This window comes from Hyla sarda, chromosome 2 (genome assembly GCF_029499605.1).
Source record: "Hyla sarda isolate aHylSar1 chromosome 2, aHylSar1.hap1, whole genome shotgun sequence".
In the NCBI taxonomy this organism is placed as follows: Eukaryota; Metazoa; Chordata; class Amphibia; order Anura; family Hylidae; genus Hyla; species Hyla sarda.
In genome coordinates, this window is record NC_079190.1 from 383,545,119 (window position 1) to 383,573,006 (window position 27,888).

Below are 27,888 nucleotides of genomic sequence, written 5' to 3' on the forward strand. Positions count from 1 at the left end.
TTCGCTCCTCTCTAATAAGTACCCTAAGACTGAGGCTACATGGAGAATTTTTGTAACGAAATGCCTCTGTGTGCCCCCAATCTAATATCTGCTGCCTTATAAGTAATGCAAGATGAAGAGCACATCATGGAGCCTGTCCTATCGCGGAGGTCCCTGCGGCCATCAACGGCCGGGACCCACGGCTAATACAAGACATCACTGATCTTGGTGATGCCCTGTATTAACCCTTCTGACACGGCGATCAAAGCTGACCGCCATGTCTGAAGCGAAAGTGACACTAGCCCGGCTGCTCAGTCGGGCTGTTCGGGACCGCCGTGGTGAAATCGCGGCGTCCCGAACAGCTTACAGGTCACCGAGAGGGACCTTACCTGCCTCCTCGGTGTCTGCTCTGTGCCAGGATCCCCTGCATGGCCGGCGCTCTCCTTCGTCATCATCACGTCGTCGCGCACGTCGTCCCGTCATCCAATAGGAGTTGCGTGCGTAGCAGCGTGTATAGCGACGTGATGGCGGCGACGGAGAGCAAGGAGAGACGTTCCGGAGCGATGGGGACACCCCGGGGATGCGGCAACAGCGATGGAGGGCGACATCCAGGGCAGCGGTGACGGGTCCGGAGCGGCGGGGACACGTGAGTATTACCTCCTCCAGTGTTCTTCAACCTGCGGACCTCCAGATGTTGCAAAACTACAACTCCTGGCATGCCCGGATGGCCAATGGCTGTCCAGGCATGCTGGGAGTTGTAGTTTTGCAACATCTGGAGGTCCGCAGGTTGAAGATCACTGTCCTATACTTTACATTGTATTTGGTTCAGAATCTTTTTTTTCTAGATTTTCCTCCTTTAAAATTGGGTGCGTCTTATATGCCGGAGCGTCTTATATGGCGAAAAATACGGTTCTAACATGTAGTAACATGTGGCTTTGCTGTTCTAAGATAAGGATGCTTCACCATTCCACCCTAACAGCTATGAATGCAGGTATTAGCGATGCAGCTGTTTATTAGGCTAAATTTATGTTAAAATTATCATCATATATTCATGTATTCCCTGACATCAAGAATTCACATGATAATAAATACTTGTGTAATACTGAACCAGGTTCTCACACATATACCCTATATAGAGTAAAACATATAAAAAGAGCTACAACATATAAATACTTATGATAAATATGCTAGATGTTACATTTGAAGACTAAATAGTACATGTTAATCAAAGTTGGGCTTTGCTTTAAGTAAATGTAAACCATATATGTTACGCTTAGGGGTTCAAATATCTATGGTAGACCCTGAAGACTGCACAGAGAGCTATTTCTTACACTAATTATGTTACATTGTGTGACTGGATTTAGGATAGAATGCACCAATACCTATATGTTCTTGTCTGTTTTCAGAAAAGTATGATGCAGTTATGATAGTAGGAGCGCTCAGTGATGGACAGGTCCCTGTGTCAGTAATTCCTGAACTGCTCCGTGTCACGAAACCAGGTGAGAATATACACACTGCTTTAGGCCACTTCAAACAAGAGTAAGACGGGCACAAGTCATGGCTTGACCATGGGTCTAATGACCCAAATTGTCACAGTTTGGGTTATGAGACCTGCAGTTAAAGGGGTACTCCGCTGCTCAGCATTTGGAACAAACTGGAGCCAGGAGCTTGTGACGTCATAGCCCCACCCCCTCATTATGTCCCGCCCCGCCCCCTCAATGCAAGTCTATGGGACAGCCATCATGCCCCCTCCCGTAGACTTGCATTGAGGGGGCGGGGTGTGACGTCATGTGGGGGCAGGGCTATGACATCGCGAGCTCCCGGCACCAGTTCTAGCGTTCAAAACAGTTTGTTCCAAACCCCTTTAAATTACAACATGCAGCTGTAATACTGTTGCAAAAATATGCCCCTATTACTATTAAATGGGCACTGTCACCAACTTTATTTTTTGATATGTTGTAGTACTTATGTACTACAACATATCTCTAATATACTTTTATTTTATTTTTTTTCATTAAAAAGGTTTAATTTACATTTAAAAACCGGCCACTGAAAAAGGACTGATTTTGGAGTGGCAATCAGTCCTTTTTCAGTTAGGCTGCACTCGCTCCCTGCCTGTCAATCAGACAGGCGGGAGCGAGCGCATTGGCTCCCCGGCCACTGGCTGGGAGGCCACTCCTCCCGCACATCGCCGCCACCTCGTTGCCGCCGCTGTCCCTGCATGCCCGCTTCCGGACTCTGCAGTAACTGCAAGTGTAATGAGGAAGCGGGGTATGTTGGGCGGGGGGGAGGAGGGAAAGGGCTAGTGCCTTAGCGGGGGGGGGGGGGGGGGGACGGGCTAGCAAAAAAAAAAAAATAGGATGGTGGGAGCTACCCTTTAAGTGAAATCGGCCTTATTCTAGGTTCAGTTGTACAGAATGTATGTATTGCAGTCACATATCACACCTTTAGTGACTCTGTATTCTCAAATAAGAAAAACCTATGTCTGGAACTGGCAGATGTTGTTTACATGATCAAAAACTTGGTTCAAGGGGCACAGTTTATTTTATGCTAGAAATATATCTTAAAAGAGGTATCGAAAAAGAGGTCCCCGACAGAGTGTTGATCACAAAGGTTCCCTTTGCCCTACTGACCTTTTTCTACAGGGTTAAAGGAGTACTCTGGGATAAGAAAACGTATCCCCTACCTAAGCAAAGAGCCGAGGGCCCCGTACGAGAGATCGCGGGGGGCCCCAGTGGTCGTACCCCCCGCAATCTCCTATACGGGGCCTTCAGGTCTTTGCCGAAATAGCGAGTTTCAACCACCGCATGACGTAGCAGCCGACACGCCCCCTCAATACATTTCTATGGCAGAGGTGGAAGCTAATGACTACCGTGGCCCCGTATGGGAGATTGCGGGGGGGCCCAGTGGTCAGGCCAACCACTATCTGAAACATATCCCCTATACTTAGGATAGGGGATAAGATTTCTTATCCCAGAGTACTCCTTTAGTTTTGATAGCAAATTTTGATTTAGTTTTAGTCATTGTGTTTTCACTTAAATGACAGATTTTTTATCATCTAAATTGTTTTAGTTTCAGACTAATTTTAGTATGCTGCCATAAGATTTTAGTCTACTACATCTACAGTAGACTTAGTCAAATAAAATCTATTAGGTTCCGTCAAAGTGTAATGCAAATTCTGAATAATGCTTAAATAATGCAAACTGATTCTATACTCCTGAAGTTAATGGCTATTAATCTATTAATCTGAAGTTAATGGCTATTAATCTATTACTTATAGTATTATGGCTTGGAACATTGAATACAGACAAAAAGATTCATTCTGATAGGATCTCTTCCCACATTGTCTCTTCTCTCTTATTATTATCTAAAATGTCTAAAATGTTGATAGATTTTAGTTATATTTTTAGTCATCATAACTTAGTTTTTATTAAATTTTAGCCTTGTTTTAGTTACGGAAACAGTATAAAGTGATTAGAGATCAACAAAACATTATTTTATTACTATACTTTTTATGTTAGCAAAGAAATACTGTGTGTGAAGTCCTGTAAATTCCTGTTCTTTATACCTCTGCTTTTAAGTCACTAAAACAAACAGAAAGAGCGCTCCATAGTGTATTACTGTGTTGACCATGCTAAACGCTTCATGTGAATGGGCGCTTACCAGTGGGAGCTGTGCGAGCCCCAGCACAACTTAATATAGTTAATCAGTTTTACTGCTACCTTTCCACAGTATAAAACAAGAAAAAACCAGGTCTGCTTTTTAAGTGTCCTTGTGTCTACTTTTACTTGTCTCACCTGCTACCAAAGGTGTGCAAAGGGTGCCTGTCCTGCTTCAATGGGTGTAGAGACCGGGTGGAAGAGAGATCATTGTGCAACAGCTGTAGGCACCCTGGTTAGAAAATACTGATCTTTTGAATGGATTACAACTCATTTGTCTTTCAATGGGAGGAAGGAAAGTGACAAACATGGAATATGTAGCTTGAGAACAAAATCCAACAGGAAATTTCCAGTTCACAAAAACATAGCCTCACAACATAGCCATATAGCCCCAAGACAAGCATGGATCCTTCTTAAGCATGTCCATTACTGTCTGGCAGATATATACTAAAATCACCTTATGGTGGATAACCCCTTTAACCTCTTCAGGACGCAGGGCGTATGGATACGCCCTGCATTCCGAGTTCTTAAGGACCGAGGGCGTATCCATACGCCCGTGGGAAATCCGGTCCCCACCGCTAGCCGGTTGGGGACCGGAGCCGGATGCCTGCTGAAATCATTCAGCAGGCACCCTGGCACATCGCCCCCCCCCATGTCGGCGATCGGAGAAAATCGCTTGTCAATTCAGACATGCGATTTTCTCCAATTCCGGGCTGATCGGATCTCTGGTGACCCGATCACCCGGAAAATAGGGCTGATCGGAGTTGTCAGCAACACCCCCGATCAGCCTAAAGGATTGGAGTGAGATCGCAAAGCTGCGATCTCTTCCTATCCCCTGCCATTACTCAGAACGGAGTTCTGACCAATGGCAGCGCAGGACAGGGGCTCTGGGAAGAAGATGGAGGCCGTACCTGCAGGAGAAGATGCCTGGGGACCTGGGATCTTCGCTGGAGGCTGCAGGATCCTGATCAGGTAGGGAATCGACAGTGGGGGGGGGGGGGGAATTGAAAGTGAAAGTAAATCGATCTTTACTGTGGCAACCACTAGGGGGGCCAAACTGCAACTCCCAGCATGCCTAGAGAGCCAAATGCTGGGAGTTGTAGATTTGCAACATCTGGAGGGTCACAGTTTGGAGACCACTGTTACAGTGGTGCCCAAACAGTAGCCCTCCAGATGTTGCCAAACTACAACTCTCAGCATGCCTCGACTGCCCAGGCATGCTGGGAGTTGTAGTTCTGTAACATCTGTCCCTTCAGATTTAGCAATTTTCATGACATTTTTGAAAATTGCTGCTCTACTTTGAAGCCCTCTAATTTTTTCAAAAAGCAAAAGTATGTCCATTTTATGATGCCAACATAAAGTGGACATATTGTGTTTTGTAAAGAAAAAAAAATTTATTTGGAATATCCATTTTCCTTACAAGCAGAGAGCTTCAAAGTTAGAAAAATGCAAAATTTTCAAAATTTTCATGAAATTTTGGGATTTTTCACCAAAAAAGGATGCAATTAACGCCGAAAATTTACCACCAAAATAAAGTAGAATATGTCCCGAAAAAACAATCTCAGAATCAGAATATTCGGTAAAAGCGTTTTCGCGTTATTAATTTGTAAAGTGACGGTGGTCAGAATTGCGAAAAAGGGCTCAGTCCTTAAGGTGAAAAAGGGCTGCGTCCTTAAAGGGTTAAGGAGTTAACCCATGTGGAGGTTCCTAAGATGGTAAAATCCTTGAAGACTTTGGAAAACTCTATAGGTTGACTCCCAACTGCCTGATCAGAGGTCCACACAGGCACAGATTTGCTAAGGTGCCCTGGTTTGGGTATTTTCCCCTCAAGCAGTTGAAAAGTTCACAAGGAAGATGTCCTTCAAGTATGGGTAAGGACTGCACACAGGATATTGTAGTCATCTACGTAGTAGCCTGTAGTGTTACATACAATCCTGATAAGCTCTAGCAATTTTGCTCTAACTCCAACTTGCATAACAGCAACAGCAACTCTCCCTTATAGACCATGGGAGAGATTTATCAAAACCTGTCCAGAGGAAAATGTGCTGAGTTGTGCGTAGCAACCGATCAGATTGCCTTTTTCATTTTTCAGAGACCTTTTCAAAAATGAAAGAAGCAATCTGATTGGTTATTATATGCAACTCAGCAACTTTTCTTCTGAGCAAGTTTTGATAAATCTAGAAGCTAGACTTATATAAGAAGCTTAATTATAATAACCACCTATTTACTGGAAAGTCCTGGTGAATTTTGGAGAATATCAGAAAGCTTGCAGTCTTTTCAGAAGAAAAGCATTTCCATGCACACTGACGAGCAATATATTATTTATATGCAAAATTATTTCTCTTTGGTCATTTTATGAACTTATTTCTTGCGTATTTGCACCATATAGGTTCCACATGGCTGCTTATGGGCTATATAAAGCATGCACTTTGGGCAGAAATCTTTGCAACTGTAAAAATGTTTATTTGTTGGCACAAACTGAAGGTTTTTCTTGTGTACTTGCCCCATATAGGTCCCACATGGCTGCAATAGAGTTATGTAAAGTGTGCACTTTAGACACATCGCTATGAAAATCTAAAAATGTTTGTACAGACCTCATGACAAGGCAGTGGGTGGGGGGGGGAAGGGGCATGTTCATCATGCTCCTGAAGAACCCCCCCCCCCAGCCTTCAGGAGAGGTGCTAGAAGAGTGAGCACATTAAAACATAGATCAAAAGGTATTTAACATATAAAAACATGCATATAATTATGCATACTGATCCTATGGGAGATTACTACACTGTATTTTTTAATTTTCTTACGAATGACAGTATGGTAGGCGTGCATTATCTATTTGAAATGTCCTCCTAAACTAAATACAATCTTTCTGCCTGTCTAGGTGGCTTTGTGTGCATGACCACACGTTGTAATATCTCTAACCTGAGATACAAAGCTAAACTTGAAGAAGAAATGTCTTCTTTACAAAACAAAGGACTCTGGGAACAGGTCTTGATCCAAGAAGTGGAGCAATGGGAGAAGGCCACATCAGAAAAGGAAATTACTCATAAATCAGATTATATCCCTGGAGTCATATACATTTATAGAAAAATGCTAACTCCTTCTATTGTCAGTTGATACAGTTGCTATATCGCTTTACATTAATGGTTATATTTTGGTTACTTTTCAGTCAATAAAAGTTTTCAAATTCACATTTCATATACCCGATGGAAATACTGTTGGTGTATCTTTACAAGGGCCCAGTAGGCAGGACAGCCTTTACTGGCCTTTTTCAGTCTGGCCAGAAAATTGGATACGGGGCAAAAATGAGTCACTATCTGACTCCGGTCGATTAATTTAAATGAATGAGATCAGGGCCGGGTCCGTCTGGGATATGGGAGCCCAGTTTTCCCATTTCCAACCAGATCCGGTCCCCATATGGACGAAATGTAGTGTGAATGCAGCCAAAGACTGAATGGAGTAGCATAATACCAACATACAGTTTAAATTGGTTTGTTGTGCATTTTACACATTTAGGGTTCGTTCACACGTACAGGATCTGCTGCATATTTTTGCTGCATATTTTGTGCAGCTGATTTTGCTATCCATTAAAGTTAATGGGTAGCAAAATCAGCTGCACAAAATATGCAGCAAAAATATGCAGCAGATGTTGTACGAACCCTAAATGTGTGGCTTTTCCATTAACTAGATTTGGTACAGCACCAGTATATACATTGTGTGGGCAGCCTTAAAATTAATTATTTGTAGGCAGCACTTCTCATTGTGTATACTGGGGATATGCTGCCAACAATAATGGAAGGGAATAGCCAGACAAAAGTTACTCACTTTATACATATTGTCATATATATTCTGTCCACACTACAATTAAATTGTTCTCATTGTGTCAATGACTCTTTTACAATGTCCTTCCTTTCAGAGCATTAAAGGACATCTTCAGCCTAAATACACTTATCCCCTATCCACAGGATAGGGGATAAGTGTCTGATTGCAAGGGGTCCGACCGCTGGGACCCCCTGCGATATCCCGACACGCCTCCTCCATGTATCTCTATGAGAGAGGTGGGGAGGCAGCGTTTGTGTGTCCCCCACCTCCCCTATAGAGCTGTGTGGGGAGGGGGCATGGCAAGGGCGTACTGTCGACATCAGTGAGGTCGACGCTAAAAGAAAAAAACATAATAATAAGTAATAAATACATTTTGATCGAACTACAAAGTGACAACAAAATCCCACACCTAAGGAACAGCAGCATCATGCTGCCGAGCCATAAACATATTGGCACTTGTGAACAGCATTACAAGAACAGTGAAGTTAGCAAATGTCAATAGAGGAAATAAAATAGCACTCAGCCTAACATATTACCTGAAGAGAAGATAGGGAAAAAAGCAAAGGAAAAGGGGGGGGGGGGAAGAGGAAAGGGAATGGACAAGACTGGATGCCCACGACCATCATATAATAAAAATGAAGCCATCATTGAGGCAATTGTTACGCCGAGCGCTCCGGGTCCCCGCTCCTCCCCGGAGCGCTCGCTACACTCTCCCCACTGCAGCGCTCCGGTCAGATCCACTGACCCGGGGCGCTGCGATTCCGCTTCCAGCCGGGATGCGATTCGCGATGCGGGTAGCGCCCGCTCGCGATGCGCACCCCGGCTCCCGTACCTGACTCGCTCTCCCTCGGTCCTGTCCCGGCGCGCGCGGCCCCGCTCCCTAGGGCGCGCGCGCGCCGGGTCTTTGCGATTTAAAGGGCCACTGCGCCGCTGATTGGCGCAGTGATTCCAATTAGTGTGTTCACCTGTGCACTTCCCTATATCACCTCACTTCCCCTGCACTCCCTTGCCGGATCTTGTTGCCATCGTGCCAGTGAAAGCGTTTCCTTGTGTGTTCCTAGCCTGTGTTCCAGACCTCCTGCCGTTGCCCCTGACTACGATCCTTGCTGCCTGCCCCGACCTTCTGCTACGTCCGACCTTGCTTCTGTCTACTCCCTTGTACCGCGCCTATCTTCAGCAGCCAGAGAGGTGAGCCGTTGCTAGTGGATACGACCTGGTCACTACCGCCGCAGCAAGACCATCCCGCTTTGCGGCGGGCTCTGGTGAAAACCAGTAGTGACTTAGAACCGATCCACTAGCACGGTCCACGCCAATCCCTCTCTGGCACAGAGGATCCACTACCTGCCAGCCGGCATCGTGACAGTAGATCCGGCCATGGATCCCGCTGAAGTTCCTCTGCCAGTTGTCGCTGACCTCACCACGGTGGTCGCCCAGCAGTCACAACAGATAGCGCAACAAGGCCAACAGCTGTCTCAACTGACCGTTATGCTACAGCAGTTACTACCACAGCTTCAGCAGTCATCTCCTCCGCCAGCTCCTGCACCTCCTCCGCAGCGAGTGGCCGCTCCTGGTCTACGCCTATCCTTGCCGGATAAATTTGATGGGGACTCTAAGTTTTGCCGTGGCTTTCTTTCCCAATGTTCCCTGCATCTGGAGATGATGTCGGACCAGTTTCCCACTGAAAGGTCTAAGGTGGCTTTCGTAGTCAGCCTTCTGTCTGGAAAAGCCCTGTCTTGGGCCACACCGCTCTGGGACCGCAATGACCCCGTCACTGCCTCTGTACACTCCTTCTTCTCGGAAATCCGAAGTGTCTTTGAGGAACCTGCCCGAGCCTCTTCTGCTGAGACTGCCCTGTTGAACCTGGTCCAGGGTAATTCTTCCGTTGGCGAGTATGCCGTACAATTCCGTACTCTTGCTTCAGAATTATCCTGGAATAATGAGGCCCTCTGCGCGACCTTTAAAAAAGGCCTATCCAGCAACATTAAAGATGTTCTGGCCGCACGAGAAATTCCTGCTAATCTACATGAACTCATTCACCTAGCCACTCGCATTGACATGCGTTTTTCCGAAAGGCGTCAGGAGCTCCGCCAAGATATGGACTCTGTTCGCACGAGGCGTTTCTTCTCCTCGGCTCCTCTCTCCTCTGGTCCCCTGCAATCCGTTCCTGTGCCTCCCGCCGTGGAGGCTATGCAGGTCGACCGGTCTCGCCTGACACCTCAAGAGAGGACACGACGCCGCATGGAGAACCTCTGCCTGTACTGTGCTAGTACCGAACACTTCCTGAGGGATTGTCCTATCCGTCCTCCCCGCCTGGAAAGACGTACGCTGACTCCGCACAAAGGTGAGACAGTCCTTGATGTCTACTCTGCTTCTCCACGTCTTACTGTGCCTGTGCGGATGTCTGCCTCTGCCTTCTCCTTCTCTACTGTGGCCTTCTTGGACTCTGGATCTGCAGGAAATTTTATTTTGGCCTCTCTCGTCAACAGGTTCAACATCCCAGTGACCAGTCTCGCCAGACCCCTTTACATCAATTGTGTAAACAATGAAAGATTGGACTGTACCATACGTTTCCGCACGGAGCCCCTTCTAATGAGCATCGGATCTCATCACGAGAGGATTGAACTTTTGGTCCTCCCCAATTGCACTTCGGAAATTCTCCTTGGACTTCCCTGGCTTCAACTTCATTCCCCAACCCTGGATTGGTCCACTGGGGAGATCAAGAGTTGGGGGCCCTCTTGTTCCAAGGACTGTCTAAAACCGGTTCCCAGTAACCCTTGCCGTGACTCTGTGGTTCCTCCAGTAACCGGTCTCCCTAAGGCCTATATGGACTTCGCGGATGTTTTCTGCAAAAAACAAGCTGAGACTCTACCTCCTCACAGGCCTTATGATTGTCCTATCGACCTCCTCCCGGGCACTACTCCACCCCGGGGCAGAATTTATCCTCTCTCTGCCCCAGAGACTCTTGCCATGTCTGAATACGTCCAGGAAAATTTAAAAAAGGGCTTTATCCGTAAATCCTCCTCTCCTGCCGGAGCCGGATTTTTCTTTGTGTCCAAAAAAGATGGCTCCCTACGTCCTTGCATTGACTACCGCGGTCTTAATAAAATCACGGTTAAGAACCGCTACCCCCTACCCCTCATCTCTGAACTCTTTGATCGCCTCCAAGGTGCCCACATCTTTACTAAACTGGACTTAAGAGGTGCTTATAACCTCATCCGCATCAGAGAGGGGGATGAGTGGAAAACGGCATTTAACACCAGAGATGGACACTTTGAGTATCTGGTCATGCCCTTTGGCCTGTGCAACGCCCCTGCTGTCTTCCAAGACTTTGTTAATGAAATTTTTCGTGATCTTTTATACTCCTGTGTTGTGGTATATCTGGACGATATCCTAATTTTTTCTGCCAATCTAGAAGAACACCGCCAGCATGTCCGTATGGTTCTTCAGAGACTTCGTGACAATCAACTCTATGCCAAAATTGAGAAATGTCTGTTTGAATGCCAATCTCTTCCTTTTCTAGGATACTTGGTCTCTGGCCAGGGACTACAAATGGATCCAGACAAACTCTCTGCCGTCTTAGATTGGCCACGCCCCTCCGGACTCCGTGCTATCCAGCGCTTTTTGGGGTTCGCCAATTATTACAGGCAATTTATTCCACATTTTTCTACCGTTGTGGCTCCTATCGTGGCTTTAACCAAAAAAAATGCCGATCCCAAGTCTTGGCCTCCTCAAGCGGAAGACGCCTTTAAACGACTCAAGTCTGCCTTTTCTTCGGCTCCTGTGCTCTCCAGACCTGACCCTTCCAAACCCTTCCTATTGGAGGTTGATGCCTCCTCAGTGGGAGCTGGAGCGGTTCTTCTACAAAAAAATTCTTCCGGGCATGCTGTCACTTGTGGTTTTTTTTCTAGGACCTTCTCTCCGGCGGAGAGGAACTACTCCATCGGGGATCGAGAGCTTCTAGCCATCAAATTAGCACTTGAGGAATGGAGGCATCTGCTGGAGGGATCAAGATTTCCAGTTATTATTTACACCGATCACAAGAACCTCTCCTACCTCCAGTCTGCCCAACGGCTGAATCCTCGCCAGGCCCGGTGGTCTCTGTTCTTTGCCCGATTTAATTTTGAAATTCACTTTCGGCCTGCCGATAAGAACATTAGGGCCGATGCTCTCTCTCGTTCCTCGGATGCCTCAGAAGTTGATCTCCCTCCGCAACACATCATTCCACCTGACTGCCTGATCTCCACTTCTCCAGCCTCCATCAGGCAAACTCCTCCAGGAAAGACCTTTGTTTCTCCACGCCAACGCCTCGGAATCCTCAAATGGGGTCACTCCTCCCATCTCGCAGGTCATGTGGGCATCAAGAAATCTGTGCAACTCATCTCCCGCTTCTATTGGTGGCCGACTCTGGAGACGGATGTTGTGGACTTTGTGCGAGCCTGCACTATCTGTGCCCGGGATAAGACTCCTCGCCAGAAGCCCGCTGGTTTTCTTCATCCCCTGCCTGTCCCCGAACAGCCTTGGTCTCTGATTGGTATGGATTTTATTACTGATTTACCCCCTTCCCGTGGCAACACTGTTATTTGGGTGGTCGTTGATCGATTCTCCAAAATGGCACATTTCATCCCTCTTCCTGGTCTTCCTTCAGCGCCTCAGTTGGCTAAACAATTTTTTGTACACATTTTTCGTCTTCACGGGTTGCCTACGCAGATCGTCTCGGATAGAGGCGTCCAATTCGTGTCTAAATTCTGGAGGGCTCTCTGTAAACAACTCAAGATTAAATTAAATTTTTCTTCTGCATATCATCCCCAATCCAATGGACAAGTAGAAAGAATTAACCAGGTCTTGGGTGATTATTTACGACATTTTGTTTCCTCCCGCCAGGATGACTGGGCAGATCTCCTTCCATGGGCCGAATTCTCGTATAACTTCAGAGTCTCTGAATCTTCCTCCAAATCCCCATTTTTCGTGGTGTACGGCCGTCACCCTCTTCCCCCCCTCCCTACCCCCTTGCCCTCTGGTCTGCCCGCTGTGGATGAAATTTCTCGTGACCTTTCCATCATATGGAGAGAGACCCAAAATTCTCTCTTACAGGCTTCATCACGCATGAAGAAGTTCGCGGATAAGAAAAGAAGAGCTCCTCCCATTTTTTCCCCTGGAGACAAGGTATGGCTCTCCGCTAAATATGTCCGCTTCCGTGTCCCTAGCTACAAGTTGGGACCACGCTATCTTGGTCCTTTCAAAATTTTGTGTCAGATTAATCCTGTCTCTTACAAACTTCTTCTTCCTCCTTCTCTTCGCATCCCTAATGCCTTTCACGTTTCTCTTCTTAAACCACTCATCATCAACCGTTTCTCTCCCAAATCTGTTCCTCCCACTCCTGTTTCCGGCTCCTCGGACATCTTCTCCGTCAAAGAGATCCTAGCTTCTAAAAAGGTCAGAGGGAAAACCTTTTTTTTAGTGGATTGGGAGGGTTGTGGTCCAGAAGAGAGATCCTGGGAACCTGAGGACAACATCCTAGACAAAAGTCTGCTCCTCAGGTTCTCAGGCTCTAAGAAGAGGGGGAGACCCAAGGGGGGGGGTACTGTTACGCCGAGCGCTCCGGGTCCCCGCTCCTCCCCGGAGCGCTCGCTACACTCTCCCCACTGCAGCGCTCCGGTCAGATCCACTGACCCGGGGCGCTGCGATTCCGCTTCCAGCCGGGATGCGATTCGCGATGCGGGTAGCGCCCGCTCGCGATGCGCACCCCGGCTCCCGTACCTGACTCGCTCTCCCTCGGTCCTGTCCCGGTGCGCGCGGCCCCGCTCCCTAGGGCGCGCGCGCCGGGTCTTTGCGATTTAAAGGGCCACTGCGCCGCTGATTGGCGCAGTGATTCCAATTAGTGTGTTCACCTGTGCACTTCCCTATATCACCTCACTTCCCCTGCACTCCCTTGCCGGATCTTGTTGCCATCGTGCCAGTGAAAGCGTTTCCTTGTGTGTTCCTAGCCTGTGTTCCAGACCTCCTGCCGTTGCCCCTGACTACGATCCTTGCTGCCTGCCCCGACCTTCTGCTACGTCCGACCTTGCTTCTGTCTACTCCCTTGTACCGCGCCTATCTTCAGCAGCCAGAGAGGTGAGCCGTTGCTAGTGGATACGACCTGGTCACTACCGCCGCAGCAAGACCATCCCGCTTTGCGGCGGGCTCTGGTGAAAACCAGTAGTGACTTAGAACCGATCCACTAGCACGGTCCACGCCAATCCCTCTCTGGCACAGAGGATCCACTACCTGCCAGCCGGCATCGTGACAGCAATGTTTGGTATGGATGAGTTTCCAGATACTGTTGCATGTTGCTGAGCAAGCAAATTCTTCATCCTTATGATGTAACGAAATCTATATATCCATTCAGTGAGAGATGTGGAGAGGGGAGGTTGTAGGGGAAAAGCAGTGTGACCTGGTTAGTATTCAGAACATTGTGTTCCTAAAAAGAGGCATAGATAGAGAGGATTCGGAACATAAAAGACCACACCATTGGGCATTCCCACCATATATAAACAGTGTACCCTTATCGAACAAGCACCTCCAGCAATGATCTGGGCAGCTAGGGAATTAATGCCCTCCAGGTCAGGGTCAGAAATGGCCACAAGGAGAGGTAGTACCTATCAGTAGACTCTATCCTCAAGGCCACCTGGAGCAGATTTCATTTTCACTTACAGCTTGCTGAATCTACCATGTGTCCAGTCAAATATTCTAGCCAAAACAGGCGAATGAAAATACAATTTGAGGTCCAGAAGACCAGCTTCCCTAAGCAATTTAGGTTTTGTCAGTGTTTGCTGGCTCAATCTGGGTCTACTGAGTTATTGGTGGGTTCACACTACGTTTGTAGTGTACGGGTGCTGGATCCAGTTGGGAGGGACGAAAACCGTCCGCTCCCGTATCCCAGCCAGATCCGGCCCGAACCCCATTCATTTTAATGAGCCGACCGGAGTCAAACGCTGACTCCGGTCGGCTCATTTTTGCCCCGTATATGGTTTTCAGACCGGACCTAAAACTGTGGTCGGCTCGTTGAAATGAATGGGGCTCGATCCGGCTGGGATACGGGAGAGGCCGGTTTTTCGCCCCTCCCAATCCAGCACCCGTAGTGTGTAGTTTGATCCCACCCTTAGACAGAATAAAAATGAGAATGGTTTGAGACAGATAAAAAAACCTAGGTAAAACATCAATTTTCAGCACATTCATTTGGCCAATGAAACTGGTTTGGAACAAAAATTTTAAAGACGATGAAGTGTTTTCTCTGGCTGCCCAAAAAAACTATACTTAAAGGAGTAGTCTCATGAAAAAAATCTTATCTCCTATCTGTAGATTGCAGGGGGATGAGCGCTGGGGCTCCCCACAATCTCCTGTATGGACCTCCGGCTCTCCCCTGGAGTAGCACGTTACGATCCCTTCATATATCTCTATGGGAGAGCTGAAGATAGTCAAATGGCACTCCCATAGAGATATATGGAGGTGGCATGGCAGCCCCCGTTTCAGGCGGGGGTCACAACGCGCCGCTCCAGGGGAGAGCCGGGGTTCCGAACAGGAGATTGCGGGAGGCCCCAGCACTTGGACCCCCCCCCCCCACAATCTAAAACTTATCCCCTATCCTATGGATAGGGTATACGTTTTTTCCATGAGATTACCTCTTTTAACTTGCACTCGGTCTGCTATGCTCCCTTCATGGTGCTGGGGTCCAATGCATCTTTTCAGCCAGTCACTGGTTAAGGTAGGGAACTGCTGCAGCACGACTGTGTCAATGTGTTATGTGGACCCCAGTACCCAGTTTTTGATGGAGTTTACTTCATGGTGCTGGGGTCACACACAGCGATGTCCCACTTCAGCAAGTGATTTGTTCAGTGCCATTCAGATGTATTGGGCCCCAGCACCAGGAAGTGGAGCACAGCGGACAGCTGAGCAGCCATACCAGAGACCAGGGACGTGGACACATAGGGGTAAAAGGGGGCTGGAGCCCCTGCCCTTTTCCGCACCTGCCCCTCTAGTGCCCTCACAAAAGGAGCTACAGACTAAGGGTGATAGGTGCAGTAAAAAGGGTCCGTTGCTGGGGAGATTTGTATGTGGTTTAATGGAGGGTGCTGTGCCCTCCCTGCAGGAAGGGGGCACCACTCACCCTGTCATTATCTGCCATTTATCTGCTTCTCTCCACACGGAGGAGACAGGAGCAAAAGAGGCAGAGAGAAGCCCCGCCCACAACATGTCCCGGGCAGAAACTCCAGTCTGTGCAGAGGGGGATGGTGCCTTACTTACTGTAAGTAACTGAAAATATAAGTGAGTGACTGTCAGTGTGTGTGTGTGTATAGATGTGTGTGTGTGTGTATATATATGTGTGTGTGTATCTCTATGTATGTGCTTGTGCAGAGAGGGATGGCTGGGGCCTTAGTGTGACTGTATGTCAGTGTGAGGTGTATATATGTGTGTTTGTGTGTGTGTCTATCTCTATGTATGTGCCAATATATATGTGAGCAAGTGAATCTATGTGTGTGTATGTATATATATGTGTGTGTGTGTGTGTGCATATGTGTATGTATGTGTGTATATATATGAGCAAGTGAATCTATCTATGTATGTATGTGTATGTGTGTATGTATATATATATATATATATATATATGTATATATATATATATATATATATATATATATATATGAGCAAGTGAATCTATGTATGTGTGTATATATCTGTAAGTGATTGAATGTGTGTACCTGTATGTATGATGTGCTTATTGGCTATATCTGTTTGTATATATTCCATGTTATATGTGTGTCTGTGTATTTATGTTTCTTAATGTATATTTGTACCTGTATGTTTGTGTCAGTGTCTCTGTGTATGTGTGTATATTTCTTATGTACTGTATGTGTGTATATTACCTATGTACTGTATGTGCCTTTATGTTATGTGCTTGTATTTATTGTATGAAGCACATTATTAGGGAATTATTGGAGGAATATAAGCACAGTATATAGGGAATTTATGGAAGCACAGTATATATTTCATTATATTGGAACATTATATTTTTATGTATGCTGGCACTGTATATAGATCCTTAGAGTGCATTCACACGTGCCTATTTTTGCTGCAGATTTTGCTTCTCATTGACAATGGGAAGAGAAATCTGCTAAAGCAAATCTGCAGCAGAAAATACGCACGTGTGAACGCACCCTTAGTGGTGGCACAGTATAGTTAAATAATAGTGGCACGGTATATAGTTCATTAATGGTGGCACAGTATATAGTTCATTAATGGTGGCACAGTATATAGGGAATTAATAGATGAATGGTGGCACAGTATATAGTTCATTAATGGTGGCACAGTATATAGGGAATTAATAGATGAATGGTGGCACAGTATATAGTTCATTAATGGTGGCACAGTATATAGTTCATTAATGGTGGCACAGTATATAGTTCATTAATGGTGGCACAGTATATAGTTCATTAATGGTGGCACAGTATTTAGTTCATTAATGGTGGCACAGTATATAGGGAATTAATAGATGAATGGTGGCACAGTATATAGTTCATTAATGGTGGAACAGTATATAGTTCATTAATGGTGGCACAGTATATAGTTCATTAATGGTGGCACAGTATATAGTTCATTAATGGTGGCACAGTATATAGTTCATTAATGGTGGCACAGTATATAGGGAATTAATAGATGAATGGTGGCACAGTATATAGTTCATTAATGGTGGCACAGTATATAGGGAATTAATAGATGAATGGTGGCACAGTATATAGTTCATAAAGGGGGGTACGGTATATATTTAAAGGCAAACTGACAGGCTGTTTACTCGCACTAAACCCAATACACTAGGTTACAGTGCATGTATACAAAAATTGGTCTTTCCATTTTCTAGGTATTGCCCCACATTGCTAGTATGCGAAGTCAGTCTTGTGCACAATGGAGGCGGAGCTTCCCTGCCTCCATCCTGTATGCTGTGCTATGCCTGGCCGGCTTTGTATATTTGTAATTCTTTTTTTTGCCGACTTGTATATTGCAGCATGTAAGCATATATTGGTGTGGTGTCCATCTCTTCAGTGTAAGAACCAGGGCTGTGTGGAGATTCCTGCATAAGGTGGGTGATGGGTGATTGGTGCTGGGTGATTGGGTGATGGGTGCTGGGTGATTGGTGCTGGGTGATTGGTGCTGGGTGATTGGTGCTATGTGATTGGGGGATTGGGTGATGGGTGCTGGGTGATTGGTGCTTGGTGATTGGTGTTGGGTGATTGGTGCTGGGTGATTGGTGCTGGGTGCTGGGTGATGGGTGCTGGGGGATTGGGGATGGGTGATTGGAGATGGGTGATGGGTGCTGGGGGATTGGGGATGGGTGAGGCCGGGTACATTGCACGTTCTCTCATATAGAGGTCAGACCGGGGCATATAGGAAGAGATTTATTAAAACCTTTGCAGAGGAAAAGCCTTCTGCAAAACCATTTGATTGGTTGCTATGGGCGACTGCACCGCTCTTTCTCTGCACAGGTTTTGTATAAATCTCCTCTATAATACAGTATATTATAGGGCAGCTGTCACATGTTTTCTGTAAATAAGACTGACAGCACAGACAAAGTGTATATACACATGGCAGACCTCAGAGAAACTGTTCTTGACTCGATTTTACAAAAACACCAACTTTTATGGGGGATAGGAATGTCGAGGGGGCCCGGGGGGAGTCCACTGTATCGCTGGGCCGCAGTACATCTGCCCATTAAGTCTGGCAGACGTTTTTTAAATTATGAGAAGTGCCTTCTTTTTTACTTGAGCCCCTGCCCTTCAAAATGTCTGTGCATGTCCCTGCCAGAGACTATGGGGAATGAGTAAGAGGTAAATATTGTTTTGTTTTATTTGCCAGCCCGGGCATTTTTGCCAGAAAAGCCCTTTAAGAGCAAACAGCTGATGAAGTTTATGGGGAATCTGGACTTCTAGATGAGCAAAATTATCCTTTTGCCATTTATCATAAAGTCTTAAAGGGGTATTCCGGCCATAGACATCTTATCCCCTATCCAAAGGGGATAAGATGTCTGATCGCGGGGGGGCCCGTCGCTGGGATCCCCAGCAATCTCCATGCAGCACTCGGCACTCAGTTTTTACGGTGACTGGAGACCAGGGCCGGATTAACGTGGGGGCGGATGGAGCGGCAGCTCCAGGCCCCTGCTTTAAAATAGGCCCGGCGGCCCGCACAAACGGCTGCACAGGCCTAGGGCTGCACCATGCTGGGGCCGGTGCTGGCACGGTCTCTGCATGTGCATAACCGGACCTTTCACCTGCGGGCCCCATCGTTCCCCCTGCGACTGGGCCAGCAGGTGAAGGGATCCGAATCTCCGAGCGACCGCAGTTTTTAACACTGAGTGCGCTTTTAAGACACACACAGCGTTGAGCGTGCGCTCGGTGCGGCAGTTGACGTAACAGGAAGGAGCCGGCGGCTCCGTCCTGTCACTCCAGCCTGGGTTTCCTGTGCGGCAGCGGCTCTGTGGAGGCTGTCAGCACAGGAGAGAAGAGGAGAGAACGAGAGCTGTGGGGGAAAGAGGCAGAGGTGAGTGGTGTTTTTGCTTTTTTGCTGGGGGCATTATTATGTGAGGTGCCATTACTTATATGGGGGCAAAGTGACGGGGGCATTACTTATATGGGGGCAAAGTGACGGGGGCATTACTTATATGGGGCAAAGTGATGGGGACATTACTTACATGGGGGCAAAGTAATAATAAGCAATGCCCCCCTCACTTTGCCCCCAATAAGTAATGCCCCCTCACATGCCTCCCATACATAATAATGCCCCTCACATGGCCCCCATACATAATAATGCCCCCTCACATGGCCCCCATATATAGTAATACCCCCATATAAGTAATGCCCCCACACATGACCTCCATATATGGGGGAATTGTGAGGGGGGCATTACTATATATATATATATGTATATGTGTGTGTGTGTGTGTGTGTGTGAGGGGGCATTAATATGTATATGTGAGGGGGCATTAATATGTGAGGGGGCATTAATATGTGTGGGGGCCATGTGAGGGGGCATTATTATGTGTGGGGGGCATGTGAGAGGGCATTACTATATATGGGTTAATGTGAGGGGGGCATTACTATATATGGGGCAATGTGAGGGGGCATTACTATATATGGGGGCAATGTGAGAGGGCATTACTATATATGGGGCAATGTGAGAGGGCATTACTATATATGGGGCAATGTGAGGGGGGCATTACTATATATGGGGCAATGTGAGGGGGCATTACTATATATGGGGGCAATGTGAGAGGGCATTACTATATATGGGGGGTCATGTGAGGGGGCATTACTCTATATAGGGGCAATGTGAGGGGGAATTACTATATATGGGGGGGTCATGTGAGGGGGCATTAATATATATGGGGGCAATGTGAGGGGGCATTACTTATATGGGGACCATATGAGGGGACATTATAATCTATGGGGGTAATGTAAGGAGGCATTATTATATTTGAGGTCAATGTGAGGGGACATTATGTATGGGGGATGTGTACGGGGACGTTACTATATATGGGGGCAATGTGAGGGGGAATTACTATATATGGGGGGGGTCATGTGAGGGGCCATTACTATATATGGGGGCAATGTGAGGGGGCATTACTTATATGGGGACCATATGATGGGACATTATAATCTATGGGGGTAATGAAAGGAGGCATTAATATATATATGGGGTCAATGTGAGGGGGCATTATGTATGGGGGATGTGTACGGGGATGTTACTATATATAGGGGCAATGTGAGAGGTCATTACTATATATGAGGGCAATGTACAGGGGCATAATATTATATGGGGCAATGAGAGGGGGCATTATAATGTATGAGGACAATGTTGGGGCCTAATACTATACAGGGGCACAGAAGGGACTACTATATGGGGCAGTGTAATACATATAGGGGGTTTGTATAGTGGTGAGGACTTTGCTGTAGTGACAATCCTAAAATGTTTGTCTTACAGATTCGGTGGAGACGAGTTGCGATCAGCAGAAATCTTCATAGTTACATAGTTACATAGTTAGCATGGTTGAAAAAAGACATACGTCCATCAAGTCCAACCAGGGAATTGAAGTGAAGGGTGTAAGGGGATAAGGGAAAGGGATGTAGTTTTAAAATACTGCATAAGCATTAATGTTATTTTGTTCCAGGAATGTATCTAACCCTGTTTTAAAGCTGTTAATTGTTCCTGCTGTGACCAGTTCCTGAGGTAGACCGTTCCATAAATTCACAGTCCTCACGGTAAAGAAGGCGTGTCGCCCCTTTAGACTAAACCTTTTCTTCTGCAGACGGAGGGAGTGCCCCCTCGTCCTTTGGGGGGGTTTAACCTGGAACAGTTTTTCTCCATATTTTTTGTATGGGCCATTTATATACTTCTATATGTTTATCATATCCCCCCTTAAACGTCTCTTCTCAAAACTAAACAATTGTAACTCCTTTAATCGCTCCTCATAGCTAAGATGTTCCATGCCCCATATTAGTTTAGTCGCGCGTCTCTGCACCCTTTCCAACTCCGCAGTGTCCCTTTTATGAACAGGCGACCAAAACTGAACAGCATATTCCAGGTGAGGCCGTACCAATGCTTTATAAAGGGGGAGTATTATGTCCCTGTGCCTCGAGTCCATGCCTCTTTTTATACATGACAATATCCTGCCGGCTTTGGAAGCAGCAGCCTGACATTGCATGCTATTCTGCAGTCTGTGATCTACAAGTACACCCAGATCCTTCTCTACCAGTGACTCTGACAGTTTAATCCCCCCTAAGACATACGATGCATGCATGTTCTTAGTACCCAGATGCATAACTTTACATTTATCCACATTGAACCTCATTTGCCAAGTGGATGCCCAGACACTTAGTCTATCCAAGTCATCCTGTAACTTATGCACATCCTCTATAGACTGTACCGTGCTACAAAGCTTGGTGTCATCTGCAAAGATAGAAACAGAGCTGTTAATACCATCCTCTATATCATTGATAAATAAATTAAACAACAGCTGGCCCAGTACAGAACCTTGGGGTACACGACTAATAACCGTGGACCAATCAGAGTACGAATCATTGACCACCACTCTCTGGGTACGATCCATGAGCCAGTGTTCAATCCAGTTACAAACTAAAGTTTCCAAGCCCAAAGACCTTAACTTACCTGTCAGACGACTATGAGGGACAGTATCAAATGCTTTGGCAAAATCCAGAAACACTATATCCACAGCCATTCCTCTGTCAAGGCTTCTACTCACCTCTTCATAAAAGCTAATTAGATTGGTTTGACAACTTCTATCCTTAGTAAACCCATGCAGGCTATCACTTATAATACTATTATCCCCTATGTATTCCTGTATGTAATCCCTTATAAGTCCTTCAAACAATTTACCCACAATGCACGTTAGACTTACTGGTCTATAATTGCCTAGCGAAGACCTAGAGCCCTTCTTGAAGATTGGTACCACATTAGCCTTGCGCCAGTCCCTTGGCACAATACCAGACACCAGAGAATTTCTAAATATCATGAACAAGGGTACAGATATTACTGAACTTACCTCTCTAAGAACTCTTGGGTGTAGTCCATCCGGCCCTGGAGATTTGCTTACATTTACTTTACTTAACTTACCTTGTACCATCTCTACATTAAGCCAGTTCAGTAGATTACATGATGTGTTACCAGCACTGACCTGTCCAATGTCAGCTCCTTTTTCCATGGTATATACAGAACTAAAGAACCCATTCAGTAGCTCTGCCTTCTCTTGATCGCCCGTGACAACCTCCCCATTATCATTATTACGGGGTCCTACATGCTCTGTCCTTGGTTTTTTTGTATTTATATATCTAAAAAAATATTTAGGATTAGTTTTGCTTTCTTTGGCCACCTGTCTCTCATTTTGAATTTTTGCTGTTTTTATTACATTTTTACAGATTTTATTAAGCTCTTTGTACTGTTTAAATGTTATCGCTGACCCATCAGATTTGAATTTTTTGAAGGCTATTTTTTTGTTGTTTATTGCTCTTTTAACATCATTTGTCAGCCATGTAGGATTTAGTTTTAATCGTTTATATTTGTTCCCCTTTGGTATATATTTAGCTGTATAGTTATTTAGAGTTGATTTAAAGATGTCCCATTTACCTTCTGTATCAGTATTTGACAACACCTCCCCCCAGTCTATGTCCTGTAGAGCAGATCTCAGCCCAGGGAAGTTTGCCTTTTTAATGTTATATGTTTTTGCCTTCCCCGCCTGTCTTTGTTTTCTACATTTTAAATCAAAAGTAACTATATTGTGGTCGCTATTACCAAGGTTTTCCCGCACAGTTACATTACCAACCAGCTCTGCGTTGTTGGAAATGATCAGATCCAACAAGGCATCACTTCTTGTTGGGTCCTCCACAAACTGGCCCATAAAATTATCCTGCAATAAATTTAGGAATTTTCTCCCCTTTGTAGTTTTAGCCAGCCCCCAGCCCCAATCTATATCTGGATAGTTAAAATCTCCCATTATTACCACTGTACCTGCCCGGGCGGCCCCCTCTATTTGTTTATACAGCTGACCTTCTATCTCTTCAGTGATATTAGGGGGTCCGTAGATTACACCAAATACTATTTTTTCAGTATTTCCCTCCTTTTGTAATTCTACCCACAGTGATTCCACATCCTCAGAATCATCACACACTATGGCATCGTTCACACTGACTTTCATACCACTTCTTACATACAGACAGACTCCACCCCTTTTCTGTTCATTCTATCTTTGCGAAACAATGTAAACCCCTGCAGATTAACAGTCCAGTCATGCGAGGAGTCCAGCCATGTCTCAGTGACCCCAACTATATCAATATGTTCCTCCAGTATCAAGGCCTCAAGCTCCCCCATTTTATTTGCTAGGCTTCTGGCATTTGTGAATATACACTTTATATTTCCATTAAGTTTTACATATATAGTCTCACTAATGGGATTTTCAGAGTTATTGGGGTTAATGTTATTATTTGAGTTATAAGGGCTAATTGTACTATTTAAGTTATTGGCGCTAATGGGATTTTTTACGTTATTGGCTCTAACGTTGTTATTTAAGTTATTGGGGCTAACGGTATTTTTTGAGTTAATGGGGCTTATTGTAGTTATTGAGTTATTGGGGCTAATGGAACTTTTTGAATTATTGGGATTACAATTTTTCGGGCTACATTTATTTTTATGGCTGGTTTGTAACCCATGGATCTCCTTATCCACTGCTCTTAACCTCCCCCCACAGAACTCCTCTCCACCCACCATTATGTCCTGACCCCTCTCTAACCTATCCATTCCACTGTCTGTTTTCTTTGCTTTATTATCCTCCCCCCACTCACCTAGTTTAAATACTCAACCACCCCTTCCAGGATTCTCTCCCGCAGCACAGCGGACCCCCTTCCATTCAGGTGCAAATTATCCGTAGAATAGAGTCTGTACCCCAATGAAAAGTCAGCCCAGTGCTCTAAAAACCCAAACCCTTCCCCCACACCACGACTTAAGCCATGCATTTAACTCCCTAAGCTCCCGCTGTCTTTCCTGCGATGCGCATGGCACAGGAAGTATTCCAGAGAACACAACCTTAGAGGTCCTTCCCTTCAGCTTGGCACCTAGTTCCTTGTAATTATTCTTCAAGGACCTCCACCTACCATGTATTCTGTCGTTGGTTCCCATGACATTTGGGTCATCCCCAGCCCCCCCTAGTAATTTGTCCACCCTTTCCACCACATGCCGAACCCTGGCACCAGGGAGACAGCAAACCATTCGGTTGAGGTGGTCTTGGTGACAAATTATTCTATCCGTCTTCCTGATTATAGAATCAGGAAGACGTTCATGATGAACCAGAACAGATGGAGAAGAAAGAGAAAAGTCAACGACTCCGAACAGAGTAGATGCCCCTGTAAGTATATAACTATAATAACCTACATGGTCTGCAGCCCCTGTGTACAGCTCAAATTTACTCCTGTGTAGGGTTATTGATCTTTTATATACTGTACTGGTTTTTATTCAATAACAATATAGCAGTGTTAGTCAGTGATCATGGTAGTGGTCATGGTGTGGCAGATTTATATGTCCCTTGTATTGTGGTGTTATTAGTGACACTGGTCTGTGTATAGTGGCTTTTATTTCCTTACAGTATGGTGGTATTATTTAGTCACTGCAGAAATAATATGGAGTGGCGATATTATTTTATGTTTATAAAATCCAGCGTGTGCCACAGTGTGTAAGGGGCAGCCCTGGTGATGTGGCTGCGTAACCTGCTGACCTGCGTGCCCCACATGACATCAGGGTTAGTGTATGTGACTCCTCCCCCTGTTGGGCCAGTGCCCGCCAAGTTTAAAAAAATACTGTGTGTGCTGTAGCTGCCACCTGCCTGAGGTCCTGCTGCCGGTGAACATTACTCTCTGCCTCTGCCCCAGGAGTTCCTTCAAAGGTATCACTAGTCCACCAGGCATGAACTGACTTGCCATTCAAGTGCACAGAAAAGCTAGGTGACAATGTCTCACCTAGCTTTTCCATGCTCCTGAATAGCAGGTCTGCTTATAGTAGCTATATAACATGTATATATATATATATATATATATATATATATATATATATATATATATATATATTAGCCTATAATATATAATCAAAGCTGTCTATAATTGCTCAACTATGATAAGCAAATATGCCATTCAGGAGCCCAGAAAAGTTAGATGACAATTTCTCACCTAGCTTTTTCATACTCCTGAATGCCATATTTGCTTATCATAGTTGAGCTATTATAGACAGCTTTGACTGGTACAGGTAAAGAGTAGTACAGAACATGTGTTACGCTGAGCGCTCCGGGTCCCCGCTCCTCCCCGGAGCGCTCACAGCATTCTCCTATTCGCAGCGCCCCGGTCAGACCTGCCGACCGGGTGCGCTGCGATAATGTTCACAGCCGGGATGCGATTCGCGATGCGGGACGCGCCCGCTCGTGATGCACATCCCGACTCGCTTACCAGACTCGTTCCCCGTCTGTGTTGTCCAGGCGCGCGCGCGCCGGGTCTTTGCGATTTAAAGGGCCGGTGCACCACTGATTGGCGCATGAGGGTTTAATCAGTACCTTCACCTGTGCACTTCCCTACTTATACCTCACTTTCCCTGCACTCCCTTGCCGGATCTTGTTGCCATTGTGCCAGTGAAAGCGTTTCCTTGTGTGCTCCTAGCCTGTGTTCCAGACCTCCTGCCGTTGCCCCTGACTACGATCCTTTCTGCCTGCCCTGACCTTCTGCTACGTCCGACCTTGCTCTTGTCTACTCCCTTGTACCACGCTTATCTCAGCAGTCAGAGAGGTTGAGCCGTTGCCGTTGGATACGACCTGGTTGCTACCCCCGCTGCAAGAACATCCCGCTTTGCGGCGGGCTCTGGTGAATACCAGTAGCAACTTAGAACCGGTCCACCGACACGGTCCACGCCAATCCCTCTCTGGCACAGAGGATCCACCTCCAGCCAGCCGAATCGTGACAGTAGATCCGGCCATGGATCCCGCTGAGGTCCTGCTGCCAGTTGTCGCTGACCTCACCACGGTGGTCGCCCAGCAGTCGCAACAGATAGCGCAACAAGGCCACCAGCTGTCTCAACTGACCGTGATGCTACAGCAGCTACTACCACTGCTTCAACAATCATCTCCTCCGCCAGGTCCTGCACCTCCTCCGCAGCGAGTGGCCGCACCCAGCCTCCATTTATCTTTGCCGGATAAATTTGATGGGGACTCTAAATTTTGCCGTGGTTTTCTTTCACAATGTTCCCTGCATTTGGAGATGATGTCGAACCAGTTTCCAACTGAAAGGTCAAAGGTGGCTTTCGTAGTCAGCCTTCTGTCTGGGAAAGCCCTGTCTTGGGCCACACCGCTCTGGGACCGCAATGATCCTGTCACTGCCTCTGTACACTCTTTCTTCACGGAGATTCAAAGTGTCTTCGAGGAACCTGCCCGAGCCTCTTCTGCCGAGACTGCCCTGCTGAACCTGGTCCAGGGTAATTCTTCTGTTGGCGAGTACGCCATCCAATTCCGTACTCTCGCCTCCGAATTGTCCTGGAATAACGAGGCCCTCTGCGCGACCTTTAAAAAAGGCCTATCCAGTAACATCAAAGATGTGCTGGCCGCACGATAAATCCCTGCTAACCTGCATGAACTTATTCATCTTGCCACCCACATTGACATGCGTTTTTTCGAAAGGCGTCAGGAGCTCCGCCAGGATATGGACTTTGTTCGCACGAGGCGGTTTCTCTCCCCGGCTCCTCTCTCCTCTGGTCCACTGCATTCCGTTCCTGTGCCTTCCGCCGTGGAGGCTATGCAAGTTGACCGGTCTCGCTTGACATCTCAAGAGAGGACACGACGCTGCATGGAGAACCTTTGCCTGTACTGTGCCAGTACCGAACATTTCTTGAAGGATTGTCCTATCCGACCTCCACGTCAGGAAAGACGCACGCTGACTCCGCACAAAGGTGAGACAGCTCTTGATGTGAACTCTGCTTCTCCACGTCTTACTGTGCCTGTGCGGATTTCTTCTTCTACCTTCTCCTTCTCAGCTATGGCCTTCTTGGATTCCGGATCTGCAGGAAATTTTATTTTGGCCTCTTTCATCAACAGGTTCAACATCCCGGTGACCAGTCTCGCCAGTCCCCTCTACATCGCCTCTGTTAATAATGAAAGATTGGACTGTACTGTGCGTTACCGCACGGAACCCCTCTTAATGTGCATCAGACCCCATCACGAAAAAATTGAATTTCTGGTCCTCTCTAACTGCACTTCGGAAATTCTTCTTGGACTACCGTGGCTTCAACGCCATTCCCCAACCCTCAATTGGACCACCTGGGAGATCAAGAACTGGGGTACTTCTTGCCACAAGGACTGTCTTAAGCCTGCTCCCTGTACTGTCAGTCAAGGCCCTGTGGTTCCTCCGATATCTGGTCTCCCCAAGGCCTATCTGGATAATGCTGATGTTTTTTGCAAAAAACAAGCAGAGACTTTGCCTCCTCACAGGCCTTATGACTGTCCTATTGACCTCCTCCCTGGTACTACTCCACCCCGGGGCAGAATCTATCCTCTGTCTGCTCTGGAAACACAAGCCATGTCGGAGTACATCCAAGAGAATTTAAAAAAGGGGTTTATCCGCAAGTCTTCCTCCCCTGCCGGAGCTGGATTTTTTTTTAGTTTCCAAAAAAGACGGCTCCTTACGCCCTTGCATTGATTACCGCGGACTTAATAAAATCACTGTAAAAAAACGCTATCCCCTACCTCTTATCTCGGAACTCTTTGATCGCCTACGAGGCGCCCACATCTTTACCAAGCTGGACTTAAGAGGTGCATATAATCTCATCCGCATCAGGGAGGGGGACGAGTGGAAGACCGCATTTAACACCAGAG

General features: G+C 46.4%; 1 protein-coding gene across 4 annotated transcripts in view; it reads left to right on the forward strand.

The window, feature by feature from the left end:
* METTL27 (methyltransferase like 27) overlaps positions 1-7,090 on the forward strand; it is a 113,287-nt gene extending 106,197 nt beyond the window's left edge. For 2 of the 4 annotated variants that reach the window (XM_056558542.1, XM_056558541.1), the window contains exons 5-6: positions 1,386-1,478; positions 6,517-7,085. In XM_056558542.1, the coding sequence (XP_056414517.1) occupies positions 1,386-1,478; positions 6,517-6,752 (329 nt within the window). In that variant the 3' untranslated portion in view covers positions 6,753-7,085. Of the gene's footprint in view, positions 1-1,385; positions 1,479-6,516 lie in introns of all 4 variants that reach the window. The other 2 variants (XM_056558540.1, XM_056558543.1) reach the window with 2 other exon arrangements.
* The last annotated feature ends 20,798 nt before the right edge of the window (positions 7,091-27,888 follow it).